The 12996-nt window shown below is 43.0% G+C and overlaps 1 protein-coding gene across 1 annotated transcript in view; it reads right to left on the bottom strand.

Moving 5' to 3' along the window:
- The window catches only part of LOC311237171 (NMDA receptor synaptonuclear signaling and neuronal migration factor-like), a gene marked incomplete at both ends in the record, with an annotated part of 205911 nt that extends 195295 nt beyond the window's left edge, over positions 1-10616 (bottom strand). Inside the window, one exon of the mRNA XM_084324980.1 lies at positions 10546-10616. Coding sequence (XP_084181106.1) covers positions 10546-10616 — 71 coding nt within the window. The remainder of the gene's footprint in view (positions 1-10545) is intronic.
- Positions 10617-12996: the final 2380 nt, after the last annotated feature.

Raw genomic sequence — 12996 nt, 5'->3', positions numbered from 1 at the left:
CATCCACATGTCCCAAATGTTTTCCCGAAACCCGAAGACAGGTTACCAGGTGCTGCTGAATTCAGTGAACTCATGGTCAACTCAGGAAACAAGGTCACATTGCAAATTTCTTTGAAAGAACAGCTGAAAACACAAGTGCTGGGTGATATCATATACTGTGAGGGAGAAGTGTCAACCAACCTCAGCACTGGCGTGCCTAATGGAGACTATGTCTTCAAACATCCAGAGGCAGATACAATGCTGCTCTCCGCCTATGCAAAGGTGAGGACCACCAACTACACTGGACCTGTTGTTCTAGACTGTGGAGACACAGACGTGTTTGTCCAAGCAGCTTATGTCTCACAACAAATCAGAGGTGATCTGCTGATCAAGCGCAAGAATGCATTTAACCAACTGCCGTGCAATGCTCCCTGAAGAGGTTGCAGACATCATCATACCTCTCCATGTGATCACTGGCAGTGACCACACCTCAGGCTTCTATGGGCATGGAAAGAAAAAGGTGTTGGAGAAGGTGGTGTTTGTTCCTGAGGCAAGAGAGCTCCTGGGACGAGTGGGTGAGAGTCTGGAGTTGAAAGATGAAGTGAGCAGATATGAAAACATTTGTCCTCTCAATTGTTTACGCTGAGAGTGCAGATGTTACGTGTGGCCAGGCCAGAGCTTCCAAGTGGCACAAATTAAAGAAGTGTACGATTCGTCTCCCACCTGATGAGGACTCCTTGGATCTTCATGTGGAAAGGACAAACTACATTATATATTGCCAGCTCCATTACAACCTTCAAGAACATCCTTCCCCCATTGGTCACGGCTGGGAACTAGTGAATGGGAAGTGCCGGCCAGTGCATCATACCCTTCCCCCCTTGCCCCAGCAGCTCACATCTCATGACTGCTCAGATGAGAGTAGCAGTTAGCAGTGATGATGAATGGAGTCAGTGTGGAGAATCAACAGATTCTCATGAAGAATAGTGATTCTGTCTCCGGTTCTCATCATCCATCAACAACAATTTGTTACGTTATATCGTCTGCTTAGCTTACTTTATATCCATCCCTACTCTGTATTTTGTGTTTTCTACCAGCCTTTTCTCTCCACCCTTATTTCCTTTATTTTTTAATATTGTGATGTGAACATTACTGTGTTTTATTCTAACAATTATATTTTCAGTTTGACATTACATGGTTCAGTTGCTGTATCAGCCAGAGGGAGATGCTGTTGCCTCCAAATCTGCCCTTAAGGCCATTAGGCTACTAGTTGCTCAATTATTATTTTGGAGTGCTATTTGTTGAAGCACCATAGTTATACAAAAGTTACAAAACATATATAAAAAATAAAATAAAAAAACACCTCCCTTTTGACTGTTCACCTTGTCGTGGTAAGGGAGCTTGAGTACCTCAGTGAACCCTGAGAGCTATGCCAGTAGGAGGAAACTCCTAGCAGGTTTTACCAAACCGGACAGGTCTAGGGTGAGAGGTCAGACAACCTTGTGGAAACAGCATCTGGGGCCAATAACCCACCCTGCTGAAGCAAACAGGGGTGATCATGTCTCCGACTTACACAGATGGATGGAGTATGGTGGAAGATACTCACCTATCCCCTCTGTCCATAACGCAACTCATCATGAGCAGAGCTTTCATTCGAGCCTAATATGAAGGCTCTGTGACGATTTTGAAAAAAATCCCTTTTGGAGCTCAAAATAAGCTCTGAAACCATGTATTGTGCATCATTGTAGGTCAAACCATTAAAAAGTTAATTTCCACGGCAGCCATTTTGGATTTTGGTCTCTCATGAATTTTCCCTACCTTTAAAAAAAATACACCCCGGCTAAATTTGTTTATTAACCCTCCTAGATGACAAATCCATTGAGAAACGGACCTTCGCTCTCCACGGTCACGGAAGTGCCACAGATGACCCTACTACCCGTGCGTCAATAATTCAAATTAATATTTTACCCAGAATTCACGTTACCTCCTCCTGTTGGTCACTGGCAGAAATTGCACTCTGCCTCATATAAATTCGTCTGGAACAACAAACGCCTGCGCTTAAAGAGATCCACTGCCCAGAGAAGTAAACTCGACAGGGTTTAGCATTTCCAGATATTCAAATATTATTTTCAAGCTTTTTCTTTGAGACCATTGATCACTTGGTTTGACTCTCAAGCAGCCGTATCCTGGCGACCATTGGAGGAGAAGATAATATCCCCATATAGACTTCAGGATATAGTGTATACCAACATATCAATTAAGCAATGCAATTTACGATTCCGCCCTCTTAGGCATAACAAAAAATATTGTTTGTTTCCTGTTGGTTGTCAGTTAAGGCCATGGGTAGGTAGGGAATTTATTTTATTACATTTTTTATTTAATTCTTTCCCACGGATAGGATAGGGAATTTCTTTATTTAATTAAAATGTTCACAACAACATGGATGCATGTACTCTGCCAGCATGTTTAATATCCATAATACTAAAGGGTTGACTAAGATTTCTATGAAACTTTATAAAAAAAATAGATTTTTTTTTTTTTTTTTTTTACTCATAAAATATATTGGGTCTCACCTAAATCGGCAGGGTCGGTCGGCAACCGGAAACAAACCATTATTTTTTTAGGCCTTATCACACATGTGATCCAGACTTGTGTACTAACCGCCATCGATGGCATACGCGTTCCCCTCTATTTAATAACAATCTACTCCTTATTGGACAACAGCCTATTAGGTACCCTAGATGGGAAAAGAAAGGCATTCACATGTTGGGGGATATCTTCGATAACTCTGGTCTCCGTTCTTTCCAGGATCTATCCAATGGATATGATCTCCCCGGAACTTCCTTTTTATTTTATTTACAAATAAGGGCAGCTCTGAAGGCTCATCGGGTTCCATGGGACGTTCCACTAGATTCTAGTGACTAGAACATCACCAATTTCACAAATTATTTTATGACAAAGAGACATTGAGAGGCTTCGTTTCTGACTTTTATTGCCATTTACTTATGTCCTCGTATAAAGACTTCCCCCTGGATACGATTTGGAGAAAGGATGTCCCGGAGTTAGATGTAGATTTTGATTGGGATACAGTCTGGGAAAATGTCCGGCTATCCTCACGCAACCCAGATCACCAACAGATTCATCAACATTTTGTTCACAGGACTTATCTGACCCCTAGACGATTGAATCTAATGGGTCTCAGACCTGACTCTCGATACCTTATGTCCAAACGGTGCCACCGGAACATTTATGCATGTACTGGGAATGCCCTCCTGTTGAGCTCTTTTGGGAAAATGTTACCTCTCAGCTCTCAGATATTTTCTCTCTGACCATACGTGTTTCTCCTTCTGTATTGCTACTAGGGCTGTCCCCAACTAAGGATTTGGATGGTCGACTATGATTGGCCAAAATTTGCCGTTAGTCGACTATTGGTCCAAAAAAAAGAAATGTAATATATATATTAGAGCTGGGCCGTTAACGGCGTTAACGTGCTGCGTTAACGCTATACTAGTATCACGTGATAATATAATTAACGCATTAATCTAAAGAAATTTTTTTTTTACATTTTTTTTTTTTTTACCTTTATTTACCCAGGGTAGGTTCGCTGAACACAGATGCTCTTTTTCAGGAACGCCCTGCTTCACATTCACACAGTTCCATTCACACCTGGGAGCTGCCCAGTACAACCACAGTTGACCATTGGCCACTGAGCAACTCCACTGGAGCAGTTGATTCAAGCCATGTCACATAGTTCAAGTTTGAAATGATTCTTTCTGTTTTGCTCCTGAGAGTGTGCTAGATACTGTACTGTACTGGTAATATTATTTATTTGTGTTAACTTCTGAATAAAACAACTTATTAAACACAAGTACATCTTATTGAACATTATTTTGATATTTCATTACCAATTATCATAGCAAAACAGCTTTTTCAAACAGTCTGTAATGCATTTTGGAAATGGGAGATGGGCTCATGGTGTAATGGGCCACCTGGCCTGAGAAACATAAGGAGGAAAGAAAAAGTAAGGACTTACTTCTGGTCATTATTTGGGTAGAACACACATATTTTGAATGCCTTCGGCAGGTTTTCTCTACACTACACATATTTAATTGAGACCCTTTATTATTTCAATTTAGCTGGAAATACATTGATACATCATTCAGTAACATTTTCAGAGCCTTATAATAAAAACATTATTACGGTCACCATTGTGACCAGTGGGATTAATCAACAAATTGTTTTTTTTTTTTTTTTTTCATTTTAACATTGCACATGTTAAAAGGGAGAGGGCAACGCCATTTATTTTTACTCAAAATGTGAGTATTGGGTGATGTTCTCAAAGCCTTAACATCAGACAAACCCCTCCCATTCTCCATACAGATGGATGCATCTAACCTAACCCTAACCCTAAAACCGAAATAAAGTTAAAAATAAAATAGTTACAAAATCTGCCAATTTTCGCCCAAAAACCGGCCAAAACCGGCAATCTTTTTTTTGCTATTTCTGTGCCCCAGTACAGTGCTTGTTCTAGATACGCCCCTGATGCAGGCTACTAGTAAGCTTGTTAACTAGCAGCTACACTGTGTGGAGCAAATATTTTATTTCAGTGTGTTCAAACCTCTGTTTCTCTATTAAATTTTTTTTGTGTATGTATTATTGTGTAAGAAACTTCAGAATGTTACCTTTCAAAAGAGACCAGACTCATGCATATGCTATAAGTATAACGTATAATAATTCGCAAATTACTTTGGGTATGCAATCGACAGGTGTTTTATGCTAAATGTGCCTGACTGTTAAGGGGTTAATGGTTTGCTTGCTCTCTCTCTCTCACACACACACACACACACACACACACACACACACACACACACACACACACACACACACACACACACACACACACACACACACACACACACACACACACACACACACACACACACACACACACACACACACACATTGAGCTTAGGGGGCCCCGCCCCGACTGTAGGCTATCCTCTTAGATTTCGTAACGTGGGAACAGGGCGCAGAGGGCGGGGCCCCCCCTCCCTGCTATGTTTCTAGGGACCCCGTCCCTGTCATGAGTTGTACACTGTAGTACAACAGTGTATCATTATAATTATTTGCTCACCTGCGATAGGGCTAGCCGGCTGATCATTTACATTCATTGGCAGGCTGGGCAGCGTTCAAAACAAAGCGGGAAGCGCCGGTAAAAATGAAGCGCAAATACCCAAGCGGTGCTCAGAAAAACAAGATGAGAGCGAAAGCCGAACAGGAGACGGCAAAGCTATCAAAAAGAACATCATTGGTCCAGCAGGCAGCAAAGGTAGACTGACTCTAACGTTACTGTCGGCACGGTGATGTAGTGGTTAACACTGTCGCCTCACAGCAAGAAGGTCCAGGGTTCAATTCCCGCTTGGGGACCATGTTTCCATGATGCCAGGTACTCAGGTGGGGTATCTCCCAGGCCTTTCTGTGTGGAGTTTGCATGTTCTCCCCGTGCTCGCAAGGGTTTCCCCCCCGATAAGATAAACCCAATGGAAAAACATGCACAACAGATTGCTAACGCTAACGCTTGACAAAGACGGACAGGAGCACTTGGATTGGTCCCCGGGGCGCGGCTCACGTTGACGCCCTATCTGCTCCCGGCTGCCCATGGGGGGAAGGACAACGGGATGGATTAAAAAGTTAAAAACTGCATGACAAATAAAGACTTCTAGTCTAACCAATTATTATTATATAATTATTATAATAATAATTATTATTATTATTATTATACTGAAGATGCATCGGCAGTAAGCTCTTCACCCAGCCCGGCCACCGCTAGCAACCCCCCGGTCAGCTCCGAGTCCAGGCAGACAGCAGACACACAGCCCAGCCAGGCCCCCAGCCACGCTACAGCCGCCGAGACAGGTTAGAATAATAGAACGTTTTATTCGCCATAACCAGTAGGCTACAGGTTACATTGCAATTGGAATCGAATCCGTAAATTTTTTAGTACATGGTTTAAATTGTGCGCATAACGCACCATACGTTCTATGGTAAATAAGAAATTACCATTATCTATATCACCTATTTTCTCTCACTGACTCCAGGAAGCAGAGTTGCAAGAGGCCAGTGTTAGTGTAATAACATCAGTTATTCTGGTTAGGACCTCGGACCAAAACCCCAACTCTCTCGTAAAACTATCAGATGATATTTGCGCGTCAATGGTCAGATTATGTTTCCGCCGCCGCGTATCATAAACGACACATGCTGCCAAATGAGAGCGAGAGAATTCGTGTTCTTTAATCTTTTTAGAGAGACCCTGCCAATAATTTATTCCTATTCTCCACGCTTGGTGGAGGTGATGGGCAGACACCGAACAGCCAGCACAAAATTATGTTGTGTCTGTCCACTATGTTTGTTACTTTTGTTATTTCCCCACCTATGTAAAGCGACCTTGGGTCTTTTGAAAGGCGCTATATAAAATTATTATTATTATTATTATTATTATTATTATTATTATTATTATTATTATTATTATTATTATTATTATTATTATTATTATTATTATTATTATTATTATTATTATTATTATTAACACTTTGATTGCCTAAGGCTAAATTCATGATATACCATAGGTTGCCAGCTCTATTTGTCTATGTAGAAGTTCCCCTTCTTTGCAGGGCTATAACTTTTTAAATTCTATTGCTAAATTGCCATTATTAGGGCCCATTCAATGTCCTATATGTATTGTTCAGGGTGTATGAACGTTAAACTTTTTCATTCACATATTCATACTAAAATATGATCTAAAGTATAAGTATGTTTTCATCTCTTTCTGCAGCTTTCTCCAGAACGTGATTTATAGCCCCAAATGCATTATATTGATGATCAAATACAGTTTGATAGCAATCGGCGCGATATAAAAAAATCCAACTGGACGGACTTCTGGAAGTTACTACACGTAATCTGATGTTGACCGGATGGCCGAGGGGGCGTTTATAATTCCGTGGGCAGCGTTATACCATTCATCTAATGTGGGTCAAATGTTCATCATAGCAGTTAGTATCGTACACATTGAAAAATAACGCTGAATCTTACCGTATCTTCCTCGCGCCGTTGGGCGATGAGCGTGGAACAGACATTTTCCTATTATGGGATATAGAAATATCCGGTCCATTTCCAGGTTGTATAATAATATATACGTCCAAATCATGTTGTTTTTTCGAGTTTTTTGCAGCGATCGATGTTCACTGTGTGAAGACTGAGTCTCTCTAACACTAGCGAGTGCCCGGACCCCATATGGAGTGAGTCCTACCGGGTTAAAGGTAACATCCGTTTTTTCGATATGCCGATCGGCCACCAGATGGCGGTCTTGAACCGCTAGAGGATTGAGAGGAGATCACACTTGTGTCTCAGGGCCCCGGAAAGGAAATATGATTCCGATCACAGATTTTAGAAATATTGATATCAAAGACGAGTTACGGCGTCTTCGGCAACTTGAGCATGGCCTAAAAGCGTCTTCCGGCAGTTAAAGTGTTAACGTTTCTAGTATTGAGAGCCGACACTAGATTTAAAGAGTGTTGGACTTTGCGCAGAAGAATGCCAGGAGATAAAATAATAGGCCTACTACAATAGAAAGCAGCTCCTGACTGCATCCTCTACTATTTAGCCTATAGGATGTGTTTTTTTTTTTGTAGACTACTTTTCTTTTATACAGAATTATGTTATGTGAACCGTTCCGTTGTGTGAACTCAAATTATGATATGGCTATATAACGTTCTACAATACCTTCATGTTACAAAAAATACAAAGCCACTTGTATTTGTCAATGAATGATGCCTGAAAAAATAAACATTTAAAAAAAAGCTTTAAGTGGCCACGATGTCTATCCCATGTCACTTTATTATTGATTTAGGGGAGTGGGCGGGGCCCCATGGTCCGACCTGCGGGGGAGCCCCGAAATATTGCGCAACGCCACTGCACACACACACACACACACACACACACACACACACACACACACACACACACACACACACACACACACACACATTGCTATTGATAAATCTAGGTAACGTGAATGCCACAAAACGAATGTCTTTGTTAATCAGAACGTTATTTACGCGACAACCAGTGTGTGTGTGTGTGTGTGTGTGTGTGTGTGTGCTTGCGCCGCTTGCTTTCCGTGTATGATAAATGTACATATGAATGTTGATAAAAGGTAACGTCACACACACTTCCTCATTCTTTGTCTCCTCATCTCTGCCTCTCTCTCTCTCTCTCTCTCTCTCTCTCTCTCTCTCTCTCTCTCTCTCTCTCTCTCTCTCAGTTGTGTCTCTCAATTCTGCCTATCAATTGTGTCTCAGCCTATATCTCTCCATCTCTCACTGTCTCCCTCTACCCCATATGCCTGTCTCTCTTTCTACCCCTATCTGCCCGTCTCTCTCTACCCCTGCCCCCTCTCTCTACCCCTATCTGTCTCTCTCTACCCCATGTCTGTGTCTCTCTCTTTATCTCTACCCGGGCCCTGTCTGTCTCACTCTCTATACCTCCGTCTGTCTCTACCCCATCTGCCTCTTTATCCCGATCTCTCTCTCTACCTCTATCTGTGTCTCTCTCTCTACCCCCTGTCTCTTTCTCTTTCTCTCTCTTTCTCAGTCACTACCTTACAGACTACACACTGCCATGTATACACACACACACGCAGGCACGCACGCACGCACGCGCACACACACACACACACACACACACACACACACACACACACACACACACACACACACACACACACACACACACACACACAAAATATGCATGCACACACATTTTCACATTCAGGCTCACATACATAATCGAGAACACACACACACATACACACTCTGTACTGCATACTAAGAAGGTATAGAGCACACAAACACACACACACACACACTGTATTGCATACTAAAAAGGCCCACATTATGTATTCAAACACACACACACACACACACAGAGAGCGGGAGAGCATGACGTAAGATCACACCATCACACATCTGGATAATGTGAACCTACACATTTTCATCAAGGTCATTCCGACCTCCAAATGAGCTGCATGAAAACTGCTTGTCTTGTCAGATATACCTATCTCCAATAAATCTCACTCCCATTTCCGACCTATGTGCTATAGAATTGTCTAAATAAAACGTGCTCTAGCAGGGTTCATTAGTGGTTTACCAGACAGACTGCTGTTTATTGTGCTCGAGCTAACACCAGGTGCACGTTATTGAAAATGAACGCACTGAAGAAGTTAACCTTCTGTAAGATCATGTGGATAAAAGTGCCCACCAAACGGCATAGGGAACACTGTGACTGTGAGGCTATCTGTCTGTCTTCCTGACTGTCTGTCTGCCCGTCTGTCTGTGAGCTGCCCTGATGTCCAATCTGTACATTTACAGTCCATTACACCACAGCCGAGACTACATGCGAGGTCCCGTTTTAGTGCATATGCGAGTCGTTAACGGGCTTTTACAGCTCTGGGGCACCTGCCAAATAGAGGAATAGTGTTTTCCCAGACTGAATACATTAGCGGGGATTCTTGGCCCCCTCTGACCGCTCCGATAACTCAAAGTGATAGGTGATCACCGAACGCGCTCGAGTCAATTTGCGGTTGGGCTGATTGATAAATTGATAAGTCGATCAGTTGCCCGCTATGGGGCGCCGCGAAGACAGCACACGGTCGATCGATGCAGACAGACAGAGAGACAGCATATTATAAAAAATGTATGTTAATTTTGCCTAAAGATAATACTAGTTGAGTGTGGATGATGGATATATTGCACGAGCAATTTGACCGGACAGAAAGGCGTTGGAAGCGCACAAATAGGTATAGGAGATGGCCAAACTGCACCCGAGCAGGTTAATAATCCTCGCTTTACCTTTGCGTGACTTTGGTTTTACACAATGATCCTCCATTCACAAAACAACGAGCAGGTCTGTGACGACCGGGGTAAAAAATCATCACGACATGCTTCTATAGACGTCTAAATAGTAGCACACAGACAAAACATAAACCCCAGGCCAGAGCACAATTTGTTCCCCTTAAATGTCCTACATTCGAGAAGAAGAAAGAAAAAGAAAAAAATATATATATGGTATTAGGAGAGGTTAAGGCCAATTTGGATGAACCATTATTAACCTACACATCTACTGTCTGCCACCACGCATAGCGACGAGCTGATGCGCAGCAGGTGCTGGACGGCGTCGGTAGTTACAGCAGCCCGGCCCCGGGACAGTCGGTGCACGACGTGCGGCTGAAAGATGGATGAGGCTACAGACGGACCTCCCAGTCCCAATATAATGCGTATAATTATTATTTAGGCGGTTCGGAGCGCTGAGAATCATGAGAACTCGTGTTGAACACACACAGGTGTTCCCAGACCAGTCACGGTAACTTAATTTGGGTTCCGGACGGTCAAAAGGTAACGCGACCCCCCCCCCCCCCCCCCCCCCATGTGAGCTGTATTCCTCGCGTATTATAGTCGGGAGGGATAGGGTACGGGGGTGGGGGGGATGCTGCGGGTATAGTATCGGGACACTCACCTAACTTTGGCCGCCACGGAGGATATCGCATCGTTTTTTAAAGTCTTCCTTTTGGACACGGCAGTTCCCATGCTGGTATGGAAACGTCGCAGGCAGAAAACAGCTCATTCCAAAGCGCCACAGGACGGAGGAATTGGACGAGAAAACAGTGCATAGAAGGGAAATCCACGAATGACGGTACAGTAGAGGCTACAGCGCCGGTTATCCCGCTGTCTCTGAGGCGGGGATGCTGGGGCTCTCACCACGTCCGCAGAGCTTGAAACCCCCCGAAAGAACACTGATAACAGGTGTCGGGCAATGCAAAAGAGAGCAGCCTCTCTCTCTCTCTTTCCCTCTTTCTGTCTCTCTCTCTTTCGCTCTCATCGGGTATGTGCCCTTCTGAAGACGTGCGTGGGGTATAGCTCTGTCAGCGTGGACTGAAATAATACACAGACACACAGCTTCTCTCTCATTCTCTCCCCTCTCTCTCTCATTGATCTGGAAATGGGATGGGTGGAGGTTGGGCTGGCGGTGCCATCCTTGTGTGCGCGGTGTGTGTGTGTGTGTGTGTGTGTGTGTGTGTACAGGCAGGGCGGGGTGGAGGCAATAGATAACTATAGGAAACCCAGTGTGCAGCCTTGGACATAGGCCTGATGCAGGTGAAAGTTTAGATTTTTTTTGTGCATAGCAGTGTTTCCTTATCCTGGATGGGCTTCTCTATGGGGAAGGTCAAAGAAAGTGTAGAGTAGCCCTGCCTGAAGCCTATATCTTCCTGCCTGAAGCCTATATCTTCCTGCCTGAAGCCTATACACAACAAAGGTTTGGATGCCACCAGATGGTGTGGATGGGTGAGTGATGCACAGTATCAGCTCATCGATGACATGTCACATGTGTATTGTGAAAGCCAAGGTATAGGTGATTCAATAACGTTACTAGATCAACTGATCTTTACATTTGAAATTTGTTTCTAATAGTAAAAATCTTTTAATCGAAATGCTGATCGGTACTTTGGTAGTTTCAGACAGAGGAGAGGAGAGGGGGTGTTCACCTCCTTTTTTGCACTCTTCTCCCTGATTTGTAATAGCTTTTGGCAATCTGAAGTGCTCCAATGCTTTTCCCAGTCCGACCGATTAGTACAGCCAAAAACACAGCAATAATTGACTATTTTGAGCAACAATGACCAGGAACAGTTGCGAATTCTGGTGCGTTGGATACGTTCAGTATCTCCAAAATGACCGACTTCTGGTTTGATGAGGCGCCGTGAAAACACTCTATTGTGATTACATTACGACAGAACGATTGAACGGTATTCCTACATTTTTCAAATGTTTTTGTGAGAGCGAACATTTCTTTATTTCTTTCTTTCTTTCTTTCAGATCCCCATTAGTCACTGCCTCAGCAGCGACTATTTTTCCTGGGGTCCGGATATAAACATATACAAATTTAACTAGATTAATCAATAAAACAACATAAAAACAAAACAAATATCAATAAAACACCAATAACATATACAAACAATTATAGAACATTAAACCAATCAAAATCAGACATACAAACAAATATGTATGCCACATTTTCTAATATAGAACAATAACAAATATACAAACATATAGAACATATAGAACAAATCAAATATCAATAAAACAACAAATATCAATAAAACAACAAACGGAGACATCTCAGAGAAAACTAAAAAGCGCTCAAAAACAGCACGACATTCCATACACTAATACGCAAATACTCCTCATAACCACTAGACAAAGACATTCCAATTCAACACATAACCCAACACAAAAACCCATTCATTAGACACAGATTAGACCCAACCAAAATCAATCTCTTTCTGCATTACAGCCCCTCTTAGTCTCCTCTTGAATCCCACCTTTGTAACGTTCTGGGTTCTCGGGTCTTGTTAGACCTGAGATCCCGGCTACCATTCTGTCACCTGTCACTTTACCTCTCTGATTGCATTATTGTTTGTCACCTGGGATTGGCTGTCACTCTGTGGAACGTGTGGAATGTCTGGTATGCTGACCTTAAAATAACTCTTGTCTTCTCTGCTCCTCGTCGGCTCTTCACGATTCTCAGAACCAGTACTCGGCGATACCAGGACAAGTGCTGCTGTACTTGCTCATTGCCTGTCCCCTGTTAGTTAGGTTATATTGTTTTGTGCTTGCTTCTCAGTTGACGCCCTGCGTCTGTCTGTTTTCCTGACTGCTCTGGTAATTCTGCTAATAAAGAGGATTCACTTGTAAGAGCTATACCACCTCTCCATCTCCTTCCTTGCCACCACTACTGAAACTCAAAACCTCTTACCTGCGTAACACACCTTACTGGTAATTGAAAACAAATACTGTGGAAGTCTATTCCAGTAGGACATTGCCCTGCACAATACAATTTCTTTAAGGCTTCAGTTCTGGGTCTCGGCAGGGCGAACCGACCCCTCAAGGCTTGTCTAGTGCCATAGCCATG

This window comes from Notolepis coatsorum, assembly GCF_963971535.1.
Source record: "Notolepis coatsorum genome assembly, chromosome: 11".
Classification (NCBI taxonomy): domain Eukaryota; kingdom Metazoa; phylum Chordata; class Actinopteri; order Aulopiformes; family Paralepididae; genus Notolepis; species Notolepis coatsorum.
This window is presented reverse-complemented; position numbering and strand designations above follow the sequence as displayed.